Here is a 25,420-nt window from a genome sequence, read left to right on the forward strand (position 1 = left end):
GAGGACTGCTGAAGCTGGGGCTGACGTGCTGGTCATGTGACTCTCCATAACTTGGGGACTTAACAAATCCACTATCAGTCTCCATCTTTTTTTTTTTTTTTTTTTTTTTTTTTTTTGGAGACGAAGTCTTGCTCTGTCGTCCAGGCTGGAGTGCAGTGGCACGATCTCGGCTCACTGCAGCCTCTTCAAGTGATTCTTGTGCCTCAGCCTCTGGAGTAGCTGGGATTACAGGCACACACATCACCACGCCTGGCTAATTTTTGTATTTTTAGTAGAGTTGGGGTTTCACACCAGGCTGTTCTCAAACTCCTGACCTCAGGTGATCTGCCCGCCTCGGCCTCCCAAAGTGCTGGGATTAGAGGTGTGAGCCACTGCGCCTGGCCAGTCTCTGTCTTTTAATTGGTACATTTAGACTAATTAATTTACACTGAATGTGATGACTGGTTTTGTGGGATTAATATCTACCATATTTGTAACTGTTTTCTATTTGTCGCCCTTGGTTTTAGTTTCCATCTCCCTTTCTTTTCTGCTTTCTCTGGTTTCAGTTAAGCATTTTATATGATTCCGTAGTGTTGTCTTTCATAGCATATCAATTATACTTCCATATGTAGAAAAAAATAAAAAGAAAAATAAGTATATATATTTTAGTGGTTGCCCTAGAGTTTGCAGCTAATCCGAATCCATCTGTAAGTTACACTGTGCTGCTTCTCAGGTCACACGGTAACTTGTAACTGATGACCCCGCCTCCTCCCGCCTGTCCCTTTTAACGTTCCTCTTTCATTTCACTCACCCTTAAGCGATAATCACCCAGTACACTGTTGGTATTCTGATTTTGAGCAGTTTTCTTTTTTCTTTTTTTTTTTTTTTGTTTGAGACAAGGTCTCTCTCTGCCACCCAGGCTGGAGTGCAGTGGTGCAGCTCACTGTAGCCTCAACCTCCCCGGCAGGTGATCCTCCTTCCTCAGCCTCTTGGGTACCAGGAACTATATGCACATGCCACCACGTCTAGCTAATTTTTTTTGTTTTTTGCATTTTTTGATAGAGTCAGGGTTCGTCATGTTGCCCAGGCTGATCTTAAACTCCTGGGCTCAAGCAGTCCACCTGCCTTGGCCTCCCAAAGTGCTGGGATTACAGGCGTGAGACACTGTGCCCTGCCCAGTTTTCTGTTAGATGAATTAGGTATAAGGAAAATAAAAACAAACAAAAAACAGGAATAAGGGAAATAGCAGATGTCTCACTAATTTTGTATGTTTCAAATAATTCTACCGTAAAGCATTAAAAAAAATTCTTTTTGCTTATTCTAGGCAGTGATGACAGGGAATTCAGTTCCTCAACCTTTGCTCAGATCCTGCTTCACCTGGTGTACTTTGCAGGGGGACCTCTTATGGGTCAGCAGGACATGAGGCTGGAAGTGATGGTGGACGAGGACGGCTGGGAGCAGGGACCCACCTTCCTGATGTCGTGACTGTGCAAGCCGGGGCTGCTCGTGAGTGGGCTCGGGACAAGCAGAGAGGCAGCCCAGGTGCTCCCTAAACCCGGAGATGAAGAATACTCGAGGCCAAGGAGAGCACAGAAGGTTCCAGATGCTGCAGGCAGCTTTTCTTCGCTGACAGCTGGCATCTCGCAGTCACTGACCTGCCTGGTTCCAGCCCCTGGCTCCCAGCCTTGCCCATGGGAGGATTCACAGGCTGCTGGATGCTGGGTGCCACCTGTGTCCATGGCCGCCCACATGAGCTCCAGGCAGAGCAGGGGGCCTAGAGCCTGGCATCTTCTGCAGTTAGTGAAGGGGCAGGGACTGCCCGCCCCCTCCTCGGATGTCCAGGGCTGGACCTGAAGTGGCCTCACTACTGGAGATTATGAAAATGCTGCCACTTGCCGCTGACATGCAGGAGGGAACGGACCACTGATGTTCTCAGAGGCCCCGAGTGCCCACCCAGCTCCTCTTGGGCAGCAAGCCCCCAGCCCTCTTTGGGGGACTCCACTCACCCTTGGAGACAGGCTCAAAGGCTAAGATGCCTCCCGGCCTCGCGGCGGTGGAGCGGCCACAAGGGACTCTGGGAACACCGTCCACATTGCAAGTCAATCCCGAACAAGTCATGTGACTCCCCCATGGTGCCTCCTAGAGGCCAGCTCTTCCCAGTGTGGGGCTCCAGGGGCTACAGCTCCCCCTGCTACTGCTGAAGCTGTGGCCCTCCCATCCCAGCAGCCAGGCTGGCTTTTCTCTCCCCTCTCCTCCCTGCAGGTGCTGTGCAGCAACCCCCTCGCCTGGGGGCCAGGGTGTGGGTGACATGAGAGGCCGCCCAGGTGAGGCAGACTTGGGCCTGCCTGCTGCAGGGTGACTGCGGGGCAGGGTGACTGCGGGGCAGGGTATGCTCGCCGGTTGGATCCCGGGAACCCGACAGACCCCAGCCCTGCTGGGACAGGCTCTGGCCACCCTAGCCCAACATCAACCTCTGCCACTCCATCAAGGTCCTGGGACTTTCTGGCCCCCTGAATCCACACAGCCTTTTCCTGACCACCCATGTCTGGCTCTGTCCCCCATCGAGGGCTAGTGGGCACCTTCTGAGCAGGAGGGCTCCAGGCAGGCCGGGAGTAAGGGAGTAGCTAGTCTGTGTGGCCAGGGCCGGCCCCTCCCGCAGCTGCTGTGTTGTCTGCCCTGACAGCAGGGAGGGGCTGCACCTTGGCTTTTTGGTCCTTCCCCTTCCTTCAGCCTCTTGGGGTACCCTGAAGTGAACATGGTGAGGTGCACACACATCCCCGCCTGGGGCAGCCCTGACCCCCAGTGTAGGGGAATCCCCAGCAGCCGCTGGCCTCAGATGAGTTCTGTGCCACTGCGGGCAGAGCCTGGGGTCTCTGTGCCCACCGCAGGGACATGCCTGGCTGCAGGGGTGAGGCTGATGGGCAGCTCACCAGACAGCCCTCCTGGACTCTGGGACCCCCACCACCAGGCGGGTTTCCTGGCTACCAGGATCCAGTCACCAGTAGCCAAATACAATTTGGTTGCCGAGTTTTGGAAGGACTGTCCTGGCCTGGCTGGGGAATGGGGGCTTGCCTATGGGGTTGGGGTGGGGACCCCTGCAGGTGTTTCTAACCCTTAAAATGGGGTGGCTGGGAGGGGTGAGAGCCTTGGAAACACGAGCAGGGCGACTTGTAACTTCATGCCTCCAGAATGCATCTGTTTAATAGAAGGTTCCAGCGCTGACCGTACAAACCAGTAAGGAACCAGCAGCCAAGGACGCAGGGTGGCGCTCCTGCTGTCAGCCGCCGCCCGGGATTCGCCTTGCTAAGAAGATCCTCTCTCCCCACATGGCCCAGCCCGGAGGCTGAATTGTGCTTCACAAGTCAGGGGTTTAGAAAATGAGGCTTTGCTTTAAAAGGTAAGTGTAAAACGGTCCGTGGAAATGCACCATCTTCCCCCCAACACCCCCCAGACGCAGTGGCTGGGAAAGTTCAGTGTGAAGTAGAGGAAACGGCGTCTTCTGCTTCCTTCAGAAAGGTCCTCGGCAACAGGGCCCTCTGAGGGACCTGGGGACGCACCCCTCTCACGTGCCCGGCTTCCCCGGGCCCTTTGCTGCTTCTAACTTCCAGAAAGGGCTCAGGACAGCAAACAGCTCAGAGTCCCCCTCACCCGCCCCACAGAGTGCAGAACAGCAGCCCCGGCCCCCAGCCCTTGGCTGGAAGGAAGCGAGGCCGCTTGGCCGTGAAAGCTCAGGCCGGCTCTGAGTTGGGTGTGGCCCACGCGGGGCTCCTGGGTTCTGTTCCCCTCCCCATGCACCCCAGCCCCACCCTCCAGCACAGCCTGGGCTCGGCCCTGCAGGGCGTCCGCTCCCTGCGTTGCCCTCCCAGCCAGCCCTGGTCACGAGTTGCGGTACATCTGTGTAAAGAGAAGTGGACTGCATCGATGTGTAAAAATAGGTTAAAAAACTCTCCTTACTAGCCTGCAGGTGCCCAGGGGCGAGCTGGCCCTCCCCCCTACACGACGGGCTCCTTTCCAGGGTGGAGTCCCAGGAGCCACGGTGGGCAGTGTGTGGCATCCCCAGGGTCACGCTAGTACCACCGTGTCCTCACACGCTCCTCCACGTCCTTCCTGAGGACCCTGGGCTTGGCGGCCCGAGCTCTGTGCAGGGCTGGTTCAGAGCTGTGTCTCGTCGCGCGTCTCGGGGTTGCAGGACGACAGCTTGTGGCTGCAGCTGCTCTTCCGGCTCTGGGAGCTGCTGGCCACGTGAGCCAGGGGGTCGGAGCGGATGAGATAGCTGCGGGAGGGCACAGAGGACCCTGGAGTGGACGTGGGCCAGGCAGCCCCTGCCCAGCCCTCTGGTGAGCGGCCCCACTGTGGTGCCTGTGGCCTCGTCTCCCCAGTGCCCACCTGGTGCTCAGGGGGTCTCCACACAGCCCCCAGGTGCTACTCACACAATGTCGCTGGGCTCCAGCCTCGTGTCGGGCGGAGGGTTGATGAGGACGTAGGAGAGGGTGTTCTGGTGGTCGTTCATCTCGTCTGCAAAGGACACAGCCGGGCACACATCACCCCCAAGCCCTGCCCCTCCCAGCTCTGCAGGGGCCCGGAGGTGTGGGGGCTCCAGGATGAGCCGAGTCTTTCCGGCCTTCCTGACCATTCTGCTCCAGCACCTCATCCTGGTGAGCTCAGCCAGGGTCCATCCCTGACCGACACCCGTCCCTGGCCCATCCCCACAGTGGGCAGGGGGCAGCCAGGAGGGCAGCTGGGAGCCAGCTCCGACCCGCACCCACCTCTGGTGCCAGGTGGCATCGCAGCAAAGGGGTGGCCCTGAGCAGAGGCACTGAGCACACCTGTACGCACACGCCCGTCAGCCTGCACACACCAGCACACACCTGCCACATACTTCAGCCTGCACACACCGGGACGTGTCTGTTCACCTCACATGCATGCACGCCTTCATCTACACCTGCACACAACTGTGCACACACCCACATGCCTACACACCTGCAGATTCACCTCTGTATCCCACACACATTTGTGTCTGTCTGCATGGATCTTCACAGCCACCCATACCTATGCTATCCACAAACCCCTGCACACTCACTCACTCATATACACACCTGCATGCCGTCCTCCACATCCACACACACCCACCCCTGCCTCCAGAGGCTGCTCAGCCCCGTCCCTCCCGCAGGGCCCTGCAGCTGCCGCTGTCCCCGGGTCTGGGCAGGCCACTCCCACTCGCTGTGCTCAGCCCTTTGCTTCAGACTGAAGTCCTGAGTGGCATCAGCCCAGAGCACCCCCACCCCCCAGCTCATCCCTCCGAGAACATGGCCTCTGCCCCTCACGGGAGACAGCCTGGCGTCCAGCTCATGGGGTGGGCATGGGGATGTGTCCCATGGGATGAGAACGGTCCTGGAGAAACACCCCCCATCATCTCAGTCTCCGCGGGGCCGGCAGGGTAGCCCTGCCAAGCACAGGGAGGGAGAGGCCACCGTTCCAGCAGTGGCCCTGGGTTCGCTGGTTGGGAAGGAAGGGTCTGTGGCCTCAGTTTATCCATCCGATGCTGTCTAAGGGAACCTCCTGGATTCCCGTTCCAGGACTCCAAGGACAGAGAACAAAGGTGACCCAGGACAGGGGAACCCCAGGGAGCCTCCACCCTGGCTGCTGCCGTTCCCTCCTCTCTGCCCATCCTCTCCCCTTGGGACAGCCCTGCCATGGCCCCTGAGAAGGGAAAAGTCGGGGAGGCTGCTGGCCAGCCAGGTGGGGGCCCTGCTGGTCCCTCTGCAGTGGGGCCTTTCGAGTTCCCACAGTGTGAGCACAGCTGCTGCCAGGGAGGCGGGGGCACAGGCTAGGACTTGGGGGGGGGGTGACCTGGGCAGCTCTGGCCAGGAGACCAGCTCTGCCTCAGGCCTTTCGCACACAGTGGCAGGTCATTTGGTGCCAGCTCCTGTGTCCACGCCTGCAGGATGGGATGGCCTGGCACTGCCCCTCACAGCTGTTTTGCTCTTTTCCAAAAACCCATGGTGGGGTCTTTCCCAGGCCTTTGGGGAAGGCCCAGGGGCCTCATGCTGAGGCTGTGCAGGGAGGCGCACCCTCCCTGCCCTCGTGCCCACACACGCCTCTGGGGTGGCCGTGTGACAGGTGGCACAGGGAGCGGGTGGTGTGGGCGGTTCTAGTAGGTTCTTGGGACCCTGCCCCCCCCGCCTGACTGGCTTTGTGACGAGCACCCAGTGGGACACCAAGAACAAGGGGCCACCAGCTCGTTTCATTCTGGCAGGCACGGACTGGCCCCCAGGCCCCAGCTTCTACCCCTGGGGTGCCCGGACCACACGCTTCCGAAGTGAGCGCTCACTGGGCTGAGCCGGGCTGGGCTGGGCTGGGGGCGGGTGGGGACGCCAGGCCCCAGCTGCAGTGCCAGGGCCTGGGTTGTGGTCAGTCATGTGGCACTGGTCCTGGCTGCCCAGGATGGGCACAGAGGACTAGCTTCGCATGTCCACGGTGCTTGGTGAAGGCTGGCAGCAGGTGTGCCTGAGGGCCTGGGGTGGGGCAGGGGCTGGCTTTAGCTCTTCTGGTGAATGTCCTGGGGCAGGGCCACCTCGTCCCTTGTCCCCAGGGCTACCTGACTCCTCCACCCTGACCCTCCGACCTTCACTCCAGGCCTCAGTGGTAGCTCTGCCCACCTCCCACCCCCAACCTGCTTCCTAACCCTGCAGGCCCCAGAGGCTTCTAGACCCCCTGGCCCTTGGCATCCGCAGTCACTCCTGCCCGAATCCCCCACGCCGGGCCAGAGCTACCGCCACCCGAGCCTCAGTTTCCTTCTGTATAAACTGGGGATAACTAGTGCCTCCCTCCAGGGCAGCCGTGAGGAAGGCGTGAAGAGGGGGTTTGTGTGAGTATCGGGGCTGGGGTGGCTCCTCCCGCTGTGTGTGTGGGATGGGGGCTACATGCTGGAGGGGCCCCAGGATGCTGCCCACCCTCCCCGCAAAGGGCGTGACTCTTCCTGTTCTGCGTCCTGGCCTAGGCTCCGCTTGAATCCAAACATGGGGGTGCAGCTCCCCAGCCCTAGAACCCCGGCACTGTCACCCTCCCGGGCATGTAGGCTGAGCCCAGGAAATGCCTGCTGCGTGAGTCCTTGCCCCCCCAAGCCCGCTGTGGCCGCGCCTGCCCTGGAGCCGCAGCGGGAGCCGCAGGAAGCCGTGGGGGGTGAGGGGAGCGGGTGACGCAGGCGTCCCACTCATGAAGGCCACTAGCTGCAGGTCCGAGCACCACAGTGCCCGGCAGAGCGAGGGTCTTCCATGAGCACCATTGTAGGGAAAAGCACGGAGCTGGGAGAGGCTGGAGCGTTACTTCCGTGGCTGCCCCAGGCCTGGCCCTGCCTCTGGCTCCAAGGCCATCCTGGCAAACAGGTCCCTTCCGAGCTAACACCCGTCCCGGCTCAAGAGGCCCTTCAAGCTCCTGGGTTACCCTGTAGGGAGGTGTGGCAGCGGGGGCAGGCTCTGAGCTCCCCTGAGGCTGCCAGGACCCCCAGGAGCGCCCCGGCCCAGACTCTGCTCTGAGCACTGACGGGAGCAGCGTGTTCTTGGAGGAAACGGGGTGCTGGGCGGCTCCTGAGCACCCCGAACAGAACAGGGTGTGGAGCAGCTCTGCCCGAGCTGCGCAGGAAGGATCCCCTCGTGGAGCCCCAGCTGGGGGACGAAGGTCACCATCCACCTGGCCTGGGCAGCCACAAAGCCTGCCCACTCCTGTGGCTCGGCGTCCCCACCCCTGCATCCAGCCCAGGCTTCACCGAGCTCCTCCCGGGGCCCTGGCTCGGGACCATCGGGTGCTTCCTGAGAGAAGAGGAGCTCAGGGTCCTCGGACCACTCGTGGGGCTGGCTGCAGGCCAGGGTGGCCCACCGGTCCCATCAGGGCTCGTCGTAAACAGCAAAGCAGGAGAAGCAGCACCAGGGTGAGCCCGAGAGCTGGGCAGTCGCCACTCTGCCTGGCAGCCAACAGCACCTTGACCAGCACAAGCCCTGGACCTCAACCTCAGGCCCGTCCTCAACGCCCAGCCAGGGGACGCTCTGTCGGCATGTGAGGCCTTGCCCAACAGGGCCGCCTGGGCTGACACCTGGGATGTGCCCTCACAGCTCCTGTCCACCTGCCTGGCCGGGACGGCGCGGCAAGGCTGCCGGCGGCGAAGGGTTGGCGAGCCCCGTTGTGCAGCGGTCGGCACCCGCCAGAGCAGAATTACCTTGCAAATATCCCAGGTTTACCCGATTCATGACATCACTGGCTGTTAAATTTGCTACGTCCTCTACAGAACACACAGAAAGAGGCACAGACAAACAAAGAGAGAGAGAATGTCAGCAAGCGAGGTGCGGGCGGCCGGCACAGCGGGTGGGTGCGGGGGCAGCTGCACAGAAGGGCGGCCACCCCAGGACCTGCAGCCAGCGCCGGCCACCAGAAGCTAGTTGGTCACCAGAAAGGCAGTTGCTCCTTCCTTGCCAAGCTCTGGGGGCAGGCAGCGGTCGCAGAGGCAGGCATCAGCTCTGGGGGTGGCCAGACCGGGGGCTGGATCATCCTCTGCCAACAGTCACAGGGGGCCACGAACATGAATGCTGGGCACCCCCCTCAGCCTCATAGGCCTCACCTGAAATGGCATGAAGTCCCTCCCGGGACAGGAACACTGTGGGGACAGAGGGAAGCTTCAAGGTGGGGACAGGGGGACGCCCTCCACAGCGCCCACAGGGCTGGGGCCGGGAAAGGTCTTCACGGGCCACCTGTTCCCCAAACCCTGGCCTCTGAGTCTCCTTCGGGCCCGCAGAGCCAGCCCAGCCCAGTGACCCGTGAGCAGCTCCTGGGCCAGCCCTGAGCTCCTGACTCTCTCTGCTCAGGGGACTCAAGACCCCGACCCAGGTGACAGACGCAGGAAGCAGGATTGGGAGACCGGGCACTTCGACGAGAGTTAGGCAGCCCTGAGCATTGGGCAAGTCCCCGAGATGGAACAAAGGGAAGGTGGAGCCTTGACCCGGCCCAGGGGTGGACGTCACTGGGCAGTGGCCCGGTGCTGGGGAGCTGGGGCCCGTGGCCTCATCAATGGAGGTGGCGTCTCTAGAGTGAGTGAGGGAGGGGATGAGCTTCTCTCCACGACAGGCAGGGCATGGAGGGCCCCGAAGCCCAAGCACACTTCCCACCACAAGGCACAGAGAGGGGGACTACGCGGATCTGTTGCTGAAGATGGACGCCAGGCTCCCTGAAGCGGCAGGAGGGGCTGTGCCTTGGGAGTGGCAACAGGCCCATGGTGGACAGAGGCGTGTCCTGGCATGGACCGTTCCCCCAGCCGTCCCCCCAAAGACAAAGTCTCCCCCCTACCCTGGCTGCTGGGAGGGCCAGGGGCTCCAGGAGGGGGTCCCCACCACAGTCTTGTCCTCTGCGAGAACTCGGGCCCTGGGTATCTGCTGTCCAGCAGGACTGGCTGCAGCCGGCTGGCCCATCTCTAGCTGACACCCGTGACGCGGGGAGCCCAGCCTGGCTCTCTCCACCCTACAGCTGCCTCCCCTGGCCAAAGGGCTCAACCAGCTCCTGTCTCTAATTTGGCAGAGAGGGAAACTGAGGCCCCAAGGCAGTGGGAGCGAGTGCCTCCCTATGGGGCTCAGCACCAGGGTGGGCCATGGCCACTTCCCTCCTCTGCACGGGGCCTCTGCTGGGCCGTGGTGGTGGTGCCCACAGCTGGCCCCACAGTAGAGGCAGGCAGAGCGTGGCCAGAAAGGCTGACAGACAGACAGATGACAGATGACAGACAGGACGACGGCCCGGGCCCCGGGATGCCGTGGGCGACTGTTCCTGGCTGTGGCCCGACCCTGGCCCAGTCCGTCCGTCCGGCCCCCACCCGCGCCGGGTGCCCTTACCGTAGCCGGTGGTGGGCAGCCCCAGGTGCTTCATGCGGTTCTTCACCAGTTCGGAGAGCTCCTGGCGCTCAGAGCGCCGGTACAGGCTGAGGCGCTGCTGGCTGATCCACTCCGCGGCCGCCGCCCGGCCCGCCTGCTTGGGCCCCTTGCGGCTCAGCCTCCGGGCCCACTGCAGGCTCTTGTGTCGCAGCAGCGGGTGCTCTGCGGGGTCACTGCCGCCCGTGTGGCGGCTCTGGGAGCTGCCTCCGGTGCCAGCGCGGGAGCCCCAGGGCCCCTTCGCGTCCCGCGTGTCCTCACAGTCCTCCATGTTCACCGAGATCTGGGACTGGGCAGGGCGGGGAGGGGTGAGGCTGCTGGGAGGGGTGCGGGCTTAGGGGCAGGGGCTTAGGAAGAGGTGTGGGCTCTGGGGCTTGGGGCCTGCGTGGGAGCGGCTGGGGGTGTCAGGGAAGAGGAAGAGGACGAGGACAGAGCCCAGGGTGCACGTGCCTTCCTCCTCCGGAAAGAACGCGCCTGGTCCAAGGTTTCCTCCTGAGCACAGACCGCCGGGCCACCCACCCTGCCTGGGTCTGGTCAAGGGATTTGCCAGGCTACTGAGGGCAGCTCCCTTCACCTCTGAGCCCTTATTTCTGTGGGTCTGGCCTGGGACCCATCTAGACCCAGCACATCCTGGCCTTGCCCTGAGGGATCACCCCGTGTGTATCAATTTCTCCATCTGCAGATGAGCCCTGATCCCTCTTGCAAACACACCCTTCGGAGGCCCCGAACCGAGGGAATGTGGGGTGCCAGGGCCTGTGGGGCATGGGGTGCTGGGAAGAGGCGGGGCTCCCCACCTGGGTGGCACCTTCAGAAAGGCCTGGGAGACTGGGGGCTGGATGGTCAGGCCAGATGGGCATGGGGGCTGCCTGCCTTGGTGGGGCCTGGGAGGGGCGGGGGTGTACCTGGTGTCCAAATTCACAGGCTACTCCCCCCAGGCCTCAGTTTCCCCACCTTCCCCACCCCAGTGCGGGAGGGAGTGACTGTCAAGAGCCTCCTCTGAGCCGTGCTGGGGCCGACACATCCACGGGACCCGCTCCCGCCTCGGCTTTCCCAGGGTCCCGTGGGCAGGTGGGTGGGTGGGTGGGTGGGGGGGGCCTGGCAGGCTTCTCCGCGTGAAGCTGCGATGTTCTGGTGCTCGGCAGAAGCTGCGTGGGCGCGGAGAGGTTGCTTACCTGGGCTCTGAGGTCGTGGGGCTGCAAAGGAAACAGGTGCAGTCTGGGACCTGTGGGCGCACCCCTGCCCCCCACGCCGCCTCAGCCTGAGGTCTGCACGGAACATCTCAGGGCTGGCGGGCATGGTGCCTGCTGCTGTGTGGACTGCAGCACAGGGGCTGCCCGTATTCTTCCTCACGCCTCCCCTGAGCCTCTCTGTCCCCGATAGGGGTCATAGCTGCTCCAACTGGAAGCACTGCATGTGGGCACACGGACCAGATGGAAAGAGCTGCCAGCAGCGGCAAAGCTGATCTAACCCAGATCCCCGACACTGAAGGTGGGGATGGCATGAGTCACGCAGCACAGGGGCTGCCACGATCCCAGCCCCAAGAAGGTGGGGATGGCATGGGTCGCACAGGACAGCGGGGCTGCCACGGTCCCAGCCCCGAGAAGGTGGGGATGGCGTGGGCCGCACAGGACGGGGGGCTGCCACGGTCCCAGCCCCCATTAGGTGGGGATGGCGTGGGCCGCACAGGACAGGGGGGCTGCCACAGTCCCAGCCCCCATTAGGTGGGGATGGCGTGGGCCGCACAGGACGGGGGGCTGCCATGGTCCCAGCCCCCAGAAGGTGGGGATGGCGTGGGTCGCACAGGACAGGGGCTACCCCAGAACCTCCGAGGTGGAGAAGACGTGGCTCTCTGTCCGGTAGATGCCAATGGGGATCTCGGCGCTGGAGGAGCAGAGCTTCTGGAAGAGGCGGCCGTATGTGCGGATCCACAGGTCACCCTCGGTGATTTTCATCTGTAGGGCGGGAGCCCTGAGCTGGCCGGGGCAGGTGGCGGCACCCAGAGCCTCCCAGCCGCTGTGAATCAGGGGCGGGTGCCCATCCACCCGCTTGGGACAGCCCAGCACGCCCCCAGCCCGGCCTAGCCTGAGGCACTTACGGCACAGAGGTACCCCGAGCCCGGCGTGGTGTCCAGGCCCAGCAGCAGCCGGGTGATGGTGATCATGTAGTCCTTCACGAAGGACTGGCCAGGGAGGGAGAGGGCCACAGTGAGGCGCGTGGGCACGGGCGTGGGACACAGGTCCACACTCCACCGGCCACGGGCTCGTTGCCCCTCACACACACACAGAGCCACCAGGTCCCCAAGCACCACATGACCCACAGGCAGAGTTCTGGGAGGCCTTTTCTAAGAAGACTCCCTTGCCAGGCACCCATAGGTCAAAAAGGGCCCAGAGGTCTCCTTGGAATCCAAGGAAGGTTGTTCAGAGGAGGCCTGTCACTCAGAACGGGGACCAGGCTGCAGAGCCGAGGGCATGACGGGGGTCCCACCCAGACACCGCCCTCCTGCCGCCGCTTCCCAGCTGACCTGGTAGAGCAGCGTGTCCAACATGCTGATGCTGAAGACGCGGCCGGCGGCAAACGGCAGGCGGAACATGAAGGCCAGGTTGGAGCCGTTCTCTCGCTCCCTCTGTGGGAAAGGAGGGGCCTCAGATGGGCTGGTGCTGACGTCCCTCCAGTGGCACGGCAGCCACGGGGGCGAGGGCAGTGTGTGTGCACCGTGCATGTGTGTGCATGGTACCTGTGTGCACATGTGCATGGTGTGTGTGCATACATGTACACGGTGTGTGTCGGCATGTGTGCACACACCAGCAGGCCTGAACCAGCTGTATCTTCCCAGACACACTCAGGACCAGAGCCCGGGAGGAGTGACGTGGGGCTCTGATGAGAAGGCGGACTCCTGGCGGCTGCCATGGGCACTGCGCTTGGTCAAGCGCCCTGCTCTTGCCATCCCGAAATCCCAAATCCTCCTGATAGTCCTCTCCTGTCCCGGTGTTTTGTAAGTGGTGTCGGAGGCCGTGTGGGGCCTGGGCTGAGGAGGAGCGAGCATCCGGCTGCCTGCTGTCCTTGGCCTCCCTGTCCCCGTGCTCCAGGCTCGCAATGGACCCACTGAGTTTCCTGGGACTCCCGTGACAAACGACCGCAAACTTAGCAGCTAAAACGACACCCGTCTCCTCTCTCCCGGTTCTGGAGTCGGAGTTTGAAGTGTCTCAGGCTGGATCCAGGCCCGGGCAGGGCCCTGCTCCCTCTGGAGGCCTGGGGGGCTCCTTCTCTTGCCTTTTCCAGCTCCTGGAGGCCACCTGCCTTGGCTTGCGGCTCCCTCTTCCGAGCTGGCCGTGCAGCTTCTTCCCACCGGACAGGGACCTCCAGCCTCTCCCTAGGAGGACCCTGCTGGCATGAACCTGCCGGATGCTCCAGGGGAATCTCCCATCTCAAGGCCCGTGTTTAATCCCATCTGCAGAGGTCCTTTTGCCACGTGAGGCGGTACATCCATGGGCTCCAGACTCGGCTGTGGCCAACTCTCTGGCCATTCTTCAGCGGAAGGCCCCAACCCTGGAGCTCGGCCTCCAAGCAAGTGTGCACAGGCAGGCGTGTGTGCCCACAGAGGCCACGCTTCCCCCTGGAACCAGAACTCGATTCACAGGTAAAAGACATGACAGCAACCGGACAAGCAGGCAGAAGCCCCCTTTCCTCCTTTTCCTCTGGGTCCGCCCTTACTCATCAGTGGCTGGCGGGAAGGCCGGGGCGCGAGAAACAGCGGAGTTAGTCTTGTGCGGGAAGGCCGGGGCGTGAGAAACAGTGGAATGAGTTTCGTGCAGCGTTCCCGCGCTTGGGGCAAGAACCAGGTGCGATGCGCTGCGATGGGCATGTGAGTTTGCAATCACGGTGATTTGCATCCAGAATTCCAGCTGCACTTCATGGAGACGAACGTGAAATTCCTGAACAACTTGCAATTTTAATTTTCCTTTACTCAGAACAACGCTAAACAGGAAACAAGAACCACGACAGGGCCAGAGAGAGACGTGGAAGGAAAGAAAAAGCTGGACGTTTCAGGATCTTCCAGAGATTTCCTCCTGCTTTCTGGACAAGAAACTTCTTTGTTCTGCTGAAGGCCCTGCAGATGACGGCCCTGGAGGGACAGGAGGGCTTCAGCAGGGGCTGAGCCGGTCCCATTCACAAGTGACAGCGAAGACAGGAGCACACAGGGGCGGATGAGCCCTTCCTGAGAACCAGACCCCTGGTCAGAGGGAGCAGGACAGGCACCGTGCAGCCCCGGGACGGGCAGAGCCAGCCTGAAGGAAGGCTCCTGGTGAGAAGGAGAGATCACACAGGCTGACCGTGTGAAAGCGATGAAGTGGCGGAGGAGTCCTGGGTGCTGGAGACCAGGGGAGGTGGGGCGGCAGGGGAGGGAGGTGGGGCGGCAGGGGAGGGAGGTGGGGCGGCAGGGGAGGGAGGTGGGGCGGCAGGGGAGGGAGGGGGGGCGGCAGGGGAGGGAGGGGGGGCGGCCGGGGAGAGACTCCTCTCTCACACTGGGGCTCTGAGAGCTTTCCGGAGTCAGCCCACCAGCAGTGTCCTTAATAATAGTTTCATTTTTTTGCTTTGTTTTTTGAGACAGGGTCTCGTTCTGTCACCCAGCCTGGAGTGCAGTGGCACAATCTCAGCTCACTGCAACCTCTGCCTCCCGGGTTCAAGCGATTCTCCTGCCCTAGCCTCCCGAGTAGCTGGGATTACAGGTGCCCCCACCACGCCCGGCTAATTTTTGTGTCTTTAGTAGAGACGGGGTTTCTCCATGTTGGCCAGCCTGGTCTCGAACTCCTGACCTCAAGTGATCCGTCCGCCTTGGCCTCCCAAAGTGCTGAGATTACAGGCATGAGCCACCACACCCAGCCATTAAATTTTTTGTATAGATGGGGACTTGCTATGTTGCCTGGGCTGGTCTCGAACTTCTGGCCTCAAGTGATCCTCCTGCTTCAGCCTCTAAAAGCGCTGGGATTCCAGGCATGAGCCGCTGCACCTGGCAGAGCGTCTCACTGACGGTCGTGTATGCCATCTCCACCTCCTCCCTTTTTCCTTCCGGAGTCGTGCCTGGAATCCTGTCTTTATCCTCCACTGTGCCTGAATGTAGAAGATGTTGGCTGCAGGGATTTGGGGCAACTTTTCTTCAATTTTTTTTTTCTTTACTTTCAGTATTCTTTGAAGTAAAATACATAATAAACATGTACATTTTTATAATAATAAATTGGCATTAATGTCTTTTAAATAAGGGTTTGAAGCTGCCACAGGTGTCCCTGTTGGAAGCAGGTCACCGTATGCTGGCCCGTCTGTCAGAGAGACCCACGGGGGATCTGGGGCCAAGGCCACCCAGGCTGGAGAAGATGCAGCCCCTGGTGCCTTCTACAGGCTCCTTGCACGCCAGGGAGGCGGATCCCAGCCTCTGCAGAGGGCGATGGGTCAGGTGGTCCACGGTGCCCTCTCCTCCCTCAGCCCCATGTCTCTGTATATGCCTGGCCCTGCCCAGGGCATCTGTCCCACATGGACGCCAGCACCGTGTCAGCCCAGAGGAGCTCACGGCTGCTTCCAGAGGCTTTGCTGACGTCCTGAGTTCTCCTTGGCCCCCGTCACACAATTGCCGCGGAACCACGTGACTGGAGCTGGAGCCCAGGACTCTTCACTGCCCTGAGATGGACAGCTGGCCGCACCCGCCCCGGCAGCACAGAGCCCCAGTGGAGGCGATGCTGGGGAAGGAGCTGGGCCCCATGGCAGGGCGGAGCGTGGGTGATTGGCGATGGCTGCCTGGCGGGAAGGCGGGCAGGAGCGTGTTGGCCGCAGGCTTGCTGACCCAACCTTCGAGCCACCTTGTGGGACAGAGAGGTGCAAGGCTGAGGCCGGAGGAGCCGCGCCAGGATGACTGCCTCGACCCCGACTCCACGGCAGCATCCCTGTCCACACTGGGTCAGACTCGGTCTTCCAGATCCGGAGAGTCCTCCCAGCCCTGGGGAGCGGCCCGGCACCTGAACACAGAATCCTGCCACCTTGCTCCCCTTCCGCGGTTCGAGCTGCGGAGCACAGCCGTCTGCTGGCTGAGCCGGGGACTGGGGCCAGGAGCTCCCGACGCCGGGTGGTGCTGGCTCCAGGGTGGGCTTGGGCGGTGGGCAGTGTAGACAGAGCCCTCTCCGGTGCTGAGACCGGCTGCCGAGCATCCCCCTCCACCTCAGGCTGGCATCTCCGAAGCAGGAGCCCCTGTGGACCTGGCAGCTGCCCAGCCCGGCCTCCTCTCGCTTCTCTGGGGCAGAACTGACTCCAAGATCCCCGTGGGCTCTCGGTCCATGGCTGGCCGGAACACACGTTCACTCTCCATCCGGTGCAGGTGGGACAAAGGCGTGTCCGTGTCGCAGGGAGTGCCCGTGTGTGTACTCTGCCAGGTGCTGGTGGTCAGGCTGGGCCTGGCTCAGTAGATCCTCCACGGTGTCACACTCCTGCAGCCACGCAGACCCCAGCAGCTTCAGCCCAGACCAGTGAGCTCGGGGTTCGTGTGGAACAGACAGCATCGCTGCTCCTGACCAAGGTGCCCGCTCCCTGGTCTCAGCCTAGGGCTGCCTGGGCACCGGCCCCCGTGTAGACAAGGTGGTGCTGTCCCAGCCTGAGCAGGTGGGGAATGGGGTGGGGGTGGGGGTGGGGTCAGCCAAACATCAAGGCAACAGCAACGGTGGCCGTGCCCTCCGCAGCCCTGGGTGCCTGTGTCCCTGGGTTCCACACCTGACCCTGGGTGGTGCCCTTCATGGAGCTCCAGGGACAGAAAGCCAATTCCAGCTCTGCCACTTGCTCCACTGTGCGAGCCGGGGCAGGCCCCTTCCCTCTCAGGCCCTCAGTCCCTTGTCAATACAAGGAGGCAGTGGTTACAGTGAACCTGTTTCAAGGTCGGGCGTAGTGGCCGGGGCAGCAGAGGCGTCTGGAACGGCGCAGTTGTGTGTTATTTGTACTAAGAGCTACTGGCCAACCTATGTGGAACCACTGATCTGAGGGCTCCCCACGGGGGTTCTGACCAACTGACCATGCCAGAACAGATGGCCTTGGCCTCCAGACACGGCTAGGCCTGGTCCCTGCTCAGGGAGATGGAGGGCTGTTATGGGCCACATTCCCAGTGCCCCACAGGCGGTCAGGGAAATGCCTGCCTCCATCTCCTGGCTCCACCATCAAGAGCACCCTGTCCATGCTGGGCACCCCCCACTTCTCCTGAGCTCCCCGGCAGGAGGGGGCAGGAGCCCCACCTCCCATGGCACTGGCCGCCTTTCCCCTGAGCCCCTTTCTCCCACTCTTTCTGGGCTCCTGGGGTGGCAGCTGGCATGGGGCAGGGCTGCTCACCTTTTCTAGTTTGGAAAGAGCCAGAGAGTAGCTGTCCTTGGCACGGAACTGCATGAAGCGCATGTTGGAAGGGTGGGTGAGCTCCGTGGTGATGCTGAGGCTGGGGAAGAGCCTGGGGGAGGCAGGCGGCTCAGGGCGGGGCCCACAGTGGTTGCGGGAGGTCTCAGGGTGGGAGCCCATGGTCATGTGGCCGTGGGGGGTCTCCAGGCAGGGCCCATGGTCTTCGCTATGGGGGTCTCCAGGCAGGGCCCATGGTCTTCGCTGTGGGGGTCTCAGGGCGGGGTCCCAGGCTGTGGCTGTGGGGGTCTCAGGGTATGGTCCCATGGCTGTGGGGGTCTCAGGGCGAGGGCCCGTGGGCGTGGCTATGGGTGGTTTGGAGCCGAGCCCCGGACACTGGGCGCACCGGAACATGGTCTGCACGTTGACGATGGTCTTGGCGTCCGCCATGTAGTCCTCCTCGGCGCTCATGGTGCTCTCCTTGTCCACCACCACCAGGTTGTCCGCATAGATGATGCCGCACTGCAGCAGGCTGTCCAGGCTGGTGGCGGGACCGGGAGCCCGTGGCTGAGGATGCGGCCCACTCCCCACCCACAGGCCCCCAGGATTTGGTCAGAAGGCAGGAGGACCTCAGCCCCCCACCCCACCTGCGGTCGGGGTCACCCCAGACTTTGGAAGAGGAGGGGAGGGGTGGGTGTGGAGCCCCCTCGAGCCTCGGCCGACCACGCCTTACTTGTCCACGGAGCCCTCCATGTAGTAGACCATGGGGAAGCAGCAGATGGCTTCCAGGAAGTGGTGGTCGGGCCTGTGGGGACAGCGGTCCTGGAGGGGCCCACCCTGTTCCAAGGCCTGCCCTCCCCAGGCCCAGTGGGGCCCTACCTTCCATGCGCAGAGCTGGGCCAGGCAGGGGTTACCCAGAACTGCAGGATGTGGGACCTGGGGGGTACTTTAAGGCCAGTGGGCCATTCTTTATTTTATTCAAGGGGAATTCAAGGCCTGGGAGGGTGGGACTTGCTGAGGTCACACAGCCAAGATGACCCTGGGCTCAGCTGTCAGGGTCCTAGGGTCCCCTGGGCAAAAAGGTGCCCATGAGGCCCCAATCCTGGGGCTCACAGTCAGTGGAGCAGGAGGCAAACAGGACAGAAGGCGTGACAAGGGAGGAGGGGGAAAGGGGGAGAGAGGACCAGAGTGGGAGCTGGGAGCCACAGGAGCTGAGAGCAGGGAGGAGCTGGGAGACAGAGGAACTGGGAGTGGGGAGGAGCTGGTGCAAGGAGGAGCTGGGAGCGGGGAGGAGCTGGAAGTGGAGAGACACTGGCAGTGGGGAGTAGCTGGGAACTGGGGGAGCTGGAAGCAAGGAGGAGCTGGGAGTGGGGTGGAGCTAGGAACTGGGGGCGCAGGGAGGACCTGGGAGCCAGAGGAGCTGGGGGTGGGGAGGAGCTGGGAGCAAGGAGGAGCTGGGAACGGGGAGGAGCTGGGAGCAAGGAGGAGCTGGGAACGGGGAGGAGCTGGGAGCAAGGAGGAGCTGGGAACGAGGAGGAGCTGGGAGCGGGGAGGATCTGAGAACTGGGGGAGCTGGGAGCAGGGAGGAGCTGGGAGCCAGAGGAGCTGGGAGTGGGAGGAGCTGAGAGCCGGAGGAACTGGGAGTGGGGAGGAGCTGGGAGCCAGAGGAGCTGGGAGTGGGAGGAGCTGAGAGCCGGAGGAACTGGGAGTGGGGAGGAGCTGGGAGCCAGAGGAGCTGGGATTGGGGAGGAGCTGGGAGCCAGAGGAGCTGGGGGCAGGAGTGGGAGTGGGGAGGAGCTGGGAGCATGGAGGAGCTGGGAGCAGGGAGGAGAGCCCCCCTTTTTAGGAAAGCTGAGAGGACCAGGCCAGAGGTCCCATGTTCCCGTGCCCTCTGCAAAGGTGAAGGGTGGGCCCACTTGGCTGCAGTCTGAGGGCCCAGGTGGGCGGGGTGGGCTGAGCCCCAGGAGCCTCACTTGTTGTCCAGTAGCAGCACGATGGGGTTCAGCTCCTTGCGGGATCTGTAGTAGGCCCGCAGCGGCACGATGAAGTTGTACAGCCCGTTGCCGGCCGTCTCTGCCGAGACGATGATCAGCTTGTTCTTGAACCCGTATGCCTTGGCGTCTTCATAGCTGTTGTGCTTGCAGCCCTGGGGGCAGATGCTGGAGTCAGGGCTGGCTCCTGATGGCCACTGGAGCCCTCCCACACCCCTCACCAAACATCCCCCGTGAACACCCAGCCATCAGCCTCTCGGCCCACAGCCCTTTCACGGCCTACATGCGCCTGGGGGGAGCTACAGGCACCACCAGATGCCACAGCTGTGCCCACAGGCGGCACAGAGCAGAGTCATGTCAGGGGTGGAAAGGGCGGTGTCCATGGGAACATGTGGTTTTGGCATGTGGCTAGAGATCTAGGCATGGGCATAGATACGTGTCGTGTGTGTGCGCACACATTTTCTCAGAGCAGGGATGCCAGCAGCAGTGAGCGTGCCACGTGCCCAGGTCTTGGTTTCCAATCATCATTTTCCACTAAAAGGAATCAGGGTTCCTTGGAGAAGTGGTTCATTCCAGACTGGAGCAGGGGAAGGCCAAGATGTGGCTGGAACATCTCCGGTTGGAAAGCACAGATGAGCTCAAAGGGGGGTGAGGGGGTCGTGTCAGAAGCACCCAGAAGCCACTTGAAGGCCCCCACCCCACCCAGCGAACTGAGAAGGTCCTAGCATCAGAATCAGTAACGATCTGTCAAGGATGATGCTGCTGCAATGACCAGCCACAGATTACAACCCACAGAATATGCTGGGAGCCCGTGGTCCGTGAAGGACACACACGAGGAAGGGGAGGTCCCCTCCGTGGCTGAGCCCTAACACACAGCTGGAGAGAGATTCCGGAACTGGAAACCATCCACTCATGGCCGGCATGGTGGCTCACGCCTGTAACCCCAGCACTTTGGGAGGCCAAGGTGGGAGAATCACTTGAGTCCAGGACTTTGAGACTAGCCTGGGCGACACAGTGAGACCCCATCGCTACAAAAAAATAAAATAAAATAAAATTAGCCAGGTGTGGTGGTGCGTGCCTGTGGTCCCAGCCACTTGGGAGGTTGAGGTGGGAGGACCCCTTGAGTCTGCGAGGTGGAGGCTGTAGTGAGCTGTGATCCCACCACTGCACTGCAGCCTGGATGAGAGGGTGGGACCCCATCTCAAAAAACACCAAACAACAAATAAACAAAAAAGAACCCACTGAGGGATGCCGAAGCCGCTGGGTCGAGTGGTTTGCTTTCCTGATCTCAACACGTCCCCCACAGAGAAGCTGCTAACTCCAGAAGGAAAACAGTCATTTTCACAGTGGGGAAACCCTACTGACCCCAGCTTGCCACGAGATCCAAGTAAACATCGCCAGTGACCTGACAACTGACCCCTGAGTTTCCAGGGAGGGCTGGCCCCACATGCAGGCAGAGTCCCGCCACCAAGAAACATCGCAGACCCACCAGCCACCAGGTCACTGGTCCCTGCTTGGCAAAAATATTAAGGTCAAGAGACCCCAGGGAACATTCCAGATTAAGGGGGAGTAACGAGAAAGGAGTGCTACCATGCAGCCGGGACAGGCTCCCAGCGGGGAAAGCACTGCCACACAGGACACTGAAGGCCGTCGGGGCCCTCGGTGCAATCTGAACTTGGACTGTGGATCAGACACTCATGCCAGGCCGGGGTCCCTGTCCTAATGAGCTGTAGTTACGAGATGGTTCTTGATCTTTGGGAACGCATGTGGATGTACTAGGGGAAAGGGGTGTGGTGGCTCCAACCTGTTCTCAAAATGGTTCAGAAAACACGTGCCTCTAACATAGAAACTGCGAGAGGGAGGGCCCAAAAGGGACAGGAAGGGACCGTCGGCTGAATCTGGGTGAAGGGTCTGCAGCTTTCCCTTGTAATATTCGTGCAGCTTTGCTAGAAGTTTGCAATGATATCGAAATGTAAAGTGACCAAAGAGAAACCAGGGCAGGTGTGCACGGCCCGGTGCTGGCGTCTGGGGGTGCAGAGCGCGGCAGAGCCGCCAGCCTTACCTTGTCCAGCCGCAGGCAGCAGAAGGGGGCTTTCACAGGCAGGAGGTGGCACAGGGTTGGGGAGCTGCCGATGTAGGGCGAGTTGGGAGGGTAACCCTTCACGTACCTGGGGCAGGAGACAGGATCCCTCAGCACAGCTGCATGGAGGTGGCTGGGTCTGCTCTGGGGCCCCCCTCGGGGCTGGGGGACTCGAGAGCACCCACTCCACCCACAGCCACGTTGCTCGGGGTCAAGCACAGCTGGCCCAAGGTGGCCTGTTCTTCCGTCAACCACCTGTGCATCAGCAACCGTTCCTCCAGCTGAGCATGTGGTCACCGTGTCATGGGGCCTGCCTAGCCTTGGCACCCAGGACCCAGTGTGTCCTGCAGGGCCGTCAGGGCAGTGCCCAGGGCACCCATGCAGGTGCCAAACTTTAAGGACCCGTGCCTGCCTGACGGGTCAGCAGCAGCTGCAAGGCCACAGCTGGGGAGGCATGGACTTAGCCCCATCAGAGCCTTGGGGGACTGGAGGAGGCTGAAGGGTGGGTAGGGCCCTCACTGCTGCTGCCCTCACCTAGGTGTGCGAGGGGGTGGCGGTGGGGCTCAACCCTCACCTGGTCAGCCCAGGACCCCCCATGGTCAGCCCTCGGCATAACACATGGCCACATACAGGCACACGGAAATGGACACACCCGGACTCAACACATGCAGACGTATACACACGTGCACCACGTACATGGACACACAACATATACACCACACACACAACATGCACCACACACACAGACACCACACACCCAGGCACAACATACACAACACACACCACACTGACACAACACGTACCACACACGGACACACAACACACACACAGACACACTACACAACACACAGAACACACCACACACACAACATATGCAACACACACCACACGTACCACACACGGACACACAACACACACACACCACAGACACATACCACACACACACATGGACACACAACATACACAACACACCACACACAGACACAACATGCACCACACACAGACACAACACGCACCACACACAGACACAACACGCACCACACACGGACACACAACACACACAGACACAACACACAGCACACACACACCACACATGGACACACACCACATACCACACACACCACCACTCACACACACACCACACACACGGACACATACCACACACCCACACACCACACATACACGCACGTGACAAACACGTTGACACACACCACACACCACACACACACAGACACACACAGAACACACCCCCCTCGCACACCCACCCCCATGCCCTACGCGGTCTTTCTCCTCCCACCACAGCCTAGACGAGGCTTTACAGCCACACGCAAACCCCACAGGGCTCTGCCCACCCGCCATGCCTCCCTGACGTCCCCAGCACCCCAGGCTGGTGGGGCAGGCACTCTGGCCTTGGGCTCTTACCCACATACTTTTCCAGCCAGGCTGTTGTCCCCAGCAGGCCACCACCCTGTCCCCAGCAGCACCCAACACACACACGCAATGGTTCAGGGCTGTTTCCCAGCAGCTGGGCTGTCATTACAGTGTGTTGACCCCACCCCAGAGGCAAAGGCCAGGACAGAGTGAGGCAGCCCCGCTGAGGACGGGCCTGGGGCCCTGCAGCTGGGGCACTTGTCTGTCCTGGCTGAGGCCAAGAGGCGGAAGCTGCTGAGAACAGAACGGGGCCTCCTGTCTCATCATTTGAAGCAGGAGGACTTGGCCCCAAACCTAGGCCAGGACAACAGCTCAGGACGGGCTGTGGATTCCAGGCCGGGACGATGCCTTGCCCAGGGGTTGCACAGGGACCCTGCTCAGAGGACACCCACCCCTGTCAGGCAGGCTGTGCCTCTCTGTGCTCTGTGGTGCTAAGGGGGAGACCTAGGGCACTTGGAAGAGGATGGCCTGGGGTCGCTGCCCAGCTCCATCCTGATTCAGAGAGTGGCCGGGCCACTGTGGGGCTGGTGAGGTGGGTGGAAACGGGCCCCTCTCTGAGGGTGGCGCTGTCTGGTGCCTGACAGCCCCTGCGCCAGTGAGCTGCCTCGCCCCAATTAGCTCTGCACCCCACCCCCAACTGAGAAGTGTATAGCCCAGCACACCCCATCTCAGTGACACTCAAAGTGCTCCCCAGACACGAGAGTGCTGTGGCTTTGATGTCTGTGTCGGGCCCCCTGAAGATTCCATTTGTTAAACAAGGACTTCCACGGAGCTGCCCAGAAGCTGCAATTCAGAGCATGGGGGACCACCAAGGATGCTCCGACACCCAGCCCCCGCACTCACGGGCGGCTCCTCCCCCCACTGGGAGCCGTCTCCAAGGCAGCACTCACTCTACCACGGAGAGCCCCTCGTCGTCCGATGGCGTCACCTCATCCTCCGACTGGTCGCTCAGCAGGTCGCAGGGCAGCAGGGCCGAGCTGTCGGCCAGCTCCAGGACGGGCGCAATGCTGGGCCGCCGGCTGCCCGAGCCGTTCTCTGTGGGCAGTGCCAGCTTGCTGCCCCCACCCCCGCCGCCGCTCTGCGTGGGCCGGTGCTCTGTGCCCTGCAGGTCCATGGCCACTGTCCCTGGAAGAGAACCCTGTGCTTGGCTGCAGCCTGACTCCCACCCTCCAGGGGCGGCAAGTTCCCAGAGCTCAGGCGAACACAGTCAGCACTGGAGACCCTGTCCCGGCCTGGCTCCTGTGTTCCAGCTGGGACCTTCAATCTCTCTATGCCTCAGTTTGCCCCTCCACACGACGGGGACAGCAGCCTCCGGGGTGGCGATGATGTTGAGTGAAGACCGGGGGCCCCAGTGCCCCATCGGTGCCACCCAGGCCAGCTGCTGTGGCCTCAGTACCAGCCGCCTGAGGAGGGGGTTGGCTGATCCTGGGCTCCGGGGTCTCAGCCTTGGGGGCCCGTGCAGCTAGTCAGGCTGCCTGGCGGACAGGGCAGGGTGGGGAGCAGCGGGGTTACTCAGTGCCTGTGGGAGCAGACTCTGCCACTCCTGCACCACCCCCAGGCTGCCAGGTGGGTGTTGTGGACCTCCAGGTACGGCCAGGGCCTCTGGGGGTGCAGTGAGGGTTGCCCGAGTCACCCTGGTTTCCTGGAAGCCACCTGGGGGCAGAGTGCCCACTGTGCAGGTAAAGGTGGAGGTGTGGCTAGGCAGCACCAGCCTGCCTCCCCAGTGCCCTGCGGCCAGGCCCAGCCCCCCAAGCGAGCTGCCGTAGATGGCGGCCGGGAAACTGCAGGGTCTGGCAGGCGGCGGGCTCTGCATCAGCACGTCTCCAAACCCCAGGGCCCTCTGGGTCTTGGAGACTGTGCCCCACTGCACTGAACCACCTGGTGCCCCAGCAGCCACCGTGTAACAACTCCCCAGGGTGGGCGTGCCAGGGTGCGCCATAGGGTCAGCCCCTGCCTGGACCACTGTACGGAGGCGGCAATGCGCTCGCCCAGCTGTGGGTCTGTGGCCTGAGTGGCTTCCTGGCCTGGCCCTGCTCCCTAACTGTCCCCCCAGGAAGGCCTGGCTGGGGAGGGGGCAACACCACTATGGGTGGTGCCCTCAGGGCCATGGGCCTGCACCTGCTCAGAGGCAGCCTGACCCTGTCTGGCACGCAGCACCCCGGGAGGATCCCTGAAGGCACGAGAAGAGGCCAAAGCCCTCAGCCACCAACAGCTCATCCTGCCAACTCCCGGCCCCATTGGACATCAGAAACCCCAACTGAGGGACACACGTGAAGCAGACCCTCCGGGCTGATAGGACTACCAGGAGCCTCCGATTGAGCTGCCAAGCGGTCCTGTGGGCGGCCCCACTTGGACAGGCACTTGGACACAGTGAGCAATGCCCACAAAGGTGGCCACAGGAAGGCGGGGACACTCCTGTTTGACAGATTCAAAAACAGGCCCAGAGAGACTCCACTTGTCCAAGGTTGGAGGCACGGGCCAAGAGGAACTGGGTCTGGAGGCCACACTGGCCTGGTCTCCTGCCCTGTCCCGCCTGGTCTCCCCACAACCTGATCTCCCATCCCACCTGGTCACTTGCCCCTGTCCTGCCTGGTCTCCCATCCCACCTGGTCTCCCATCCCACCTGGTCACCTGCCCGTCCCGCCTGGCCTCTCGCCAAAGGAACAGGCCCAGGGAGTCCC

General features: G+C 62.0%; 1 protein-coding gene across 6 annotated transcripts in view; it reads right to left on the reverse strand.

Moving 5' to 3' along the window:
• Positions 1 to 3,147: 3,147 nt before the first annotated feature.
• The window catches only part of KCNT1 (potassium sodium-activated channel subfamily T member 1), a 91,272-nt gene continuing 68,999 nt past the window's right edge, over positions 3,148 to 25,420 (reverse strand). For 4 of the 6 annotated variants that reach the window (XM_055270407.2, XM_055270412.2, XM_055270410.2 and 1 more), the window contains 14 exons: positions 23,630 to 23,864; positions 21,291 to 21,396; positions 19,211 to 19,383; positions 17,971 to 18,042; positions 17,644 to 17,778; positions 17,241 to 17,352; positions 12,406 to 12,507; positions 11,980 to 12,063; positions 11,708 to 11,836; positions 11,057 to 11,077; positions 9,849 to 10,173; positions 8,192 to 8,254; positions 4,410 to 4,494; positions 3,797 to 4,252 (listed from right to left, as the gene is read on the reverse strand). In XM_055270407.2, coding sequence (XP_055126382.1) covers positions 4,132 to 4,252; positions 4,410 to 4,494; positions 8,192 to 8,254; positions 9,849 to 10,173; positions 11,057 to 11,077; positions 11,708 to 11,836; positions 11,980 to 12,063; positions 12,406 to 12,507; positions 17,241 to 17,352; positions 17,644 to 17,778; positions 17,971 to 18,042; positions 19,211 to 19,383; positions 21,291 to 21,396; positions 23,630 to 23,864 — 1,763 coding nt within the window. In that variant the 3' untranslated portion in view covers positions 3,797 to 4,131. Of the gene's footprint in view, positions 4,253 to 4,409; positions 4,495 to 8,191; positions 8,255 to 9,848; positions 10,174 to 11,056; positions 11,078 to 11,707; positions 11,837 to 11,979; positions 12,064 to 12,405; positions 12,508 to 17,240; positions 17,353 to 17,643; positions 17,779 to 17,970; positions 18,043 to 19,210; positions 19,384 to 21,290; positions 21,397 to 23,629; positions 23,865 to 25,420 lie in introns of all 6 variants that reach the window. The other 2 variants (XM_055270409.2, XM_055270408.2) reach the window with 2 other exon arrangements.

Source organism: Symphalangus syndactylus, chromosome 3 (assembly GCF_028878055.3).
Source record: "Symphalangus syndactylus isolate Jambi chromosome 3, NHGRI_mSymSyn1-v2.1_pri, whole genome shotgun sequence".
In the NCBI taxonomy this organism is placed as follows: domain Eukaryota; kingdom Metazoa; phylum Chordata; class Mammalia; order Primates; family Hylobatidae; genus Symphalangus; species Symphalangus syndactylus.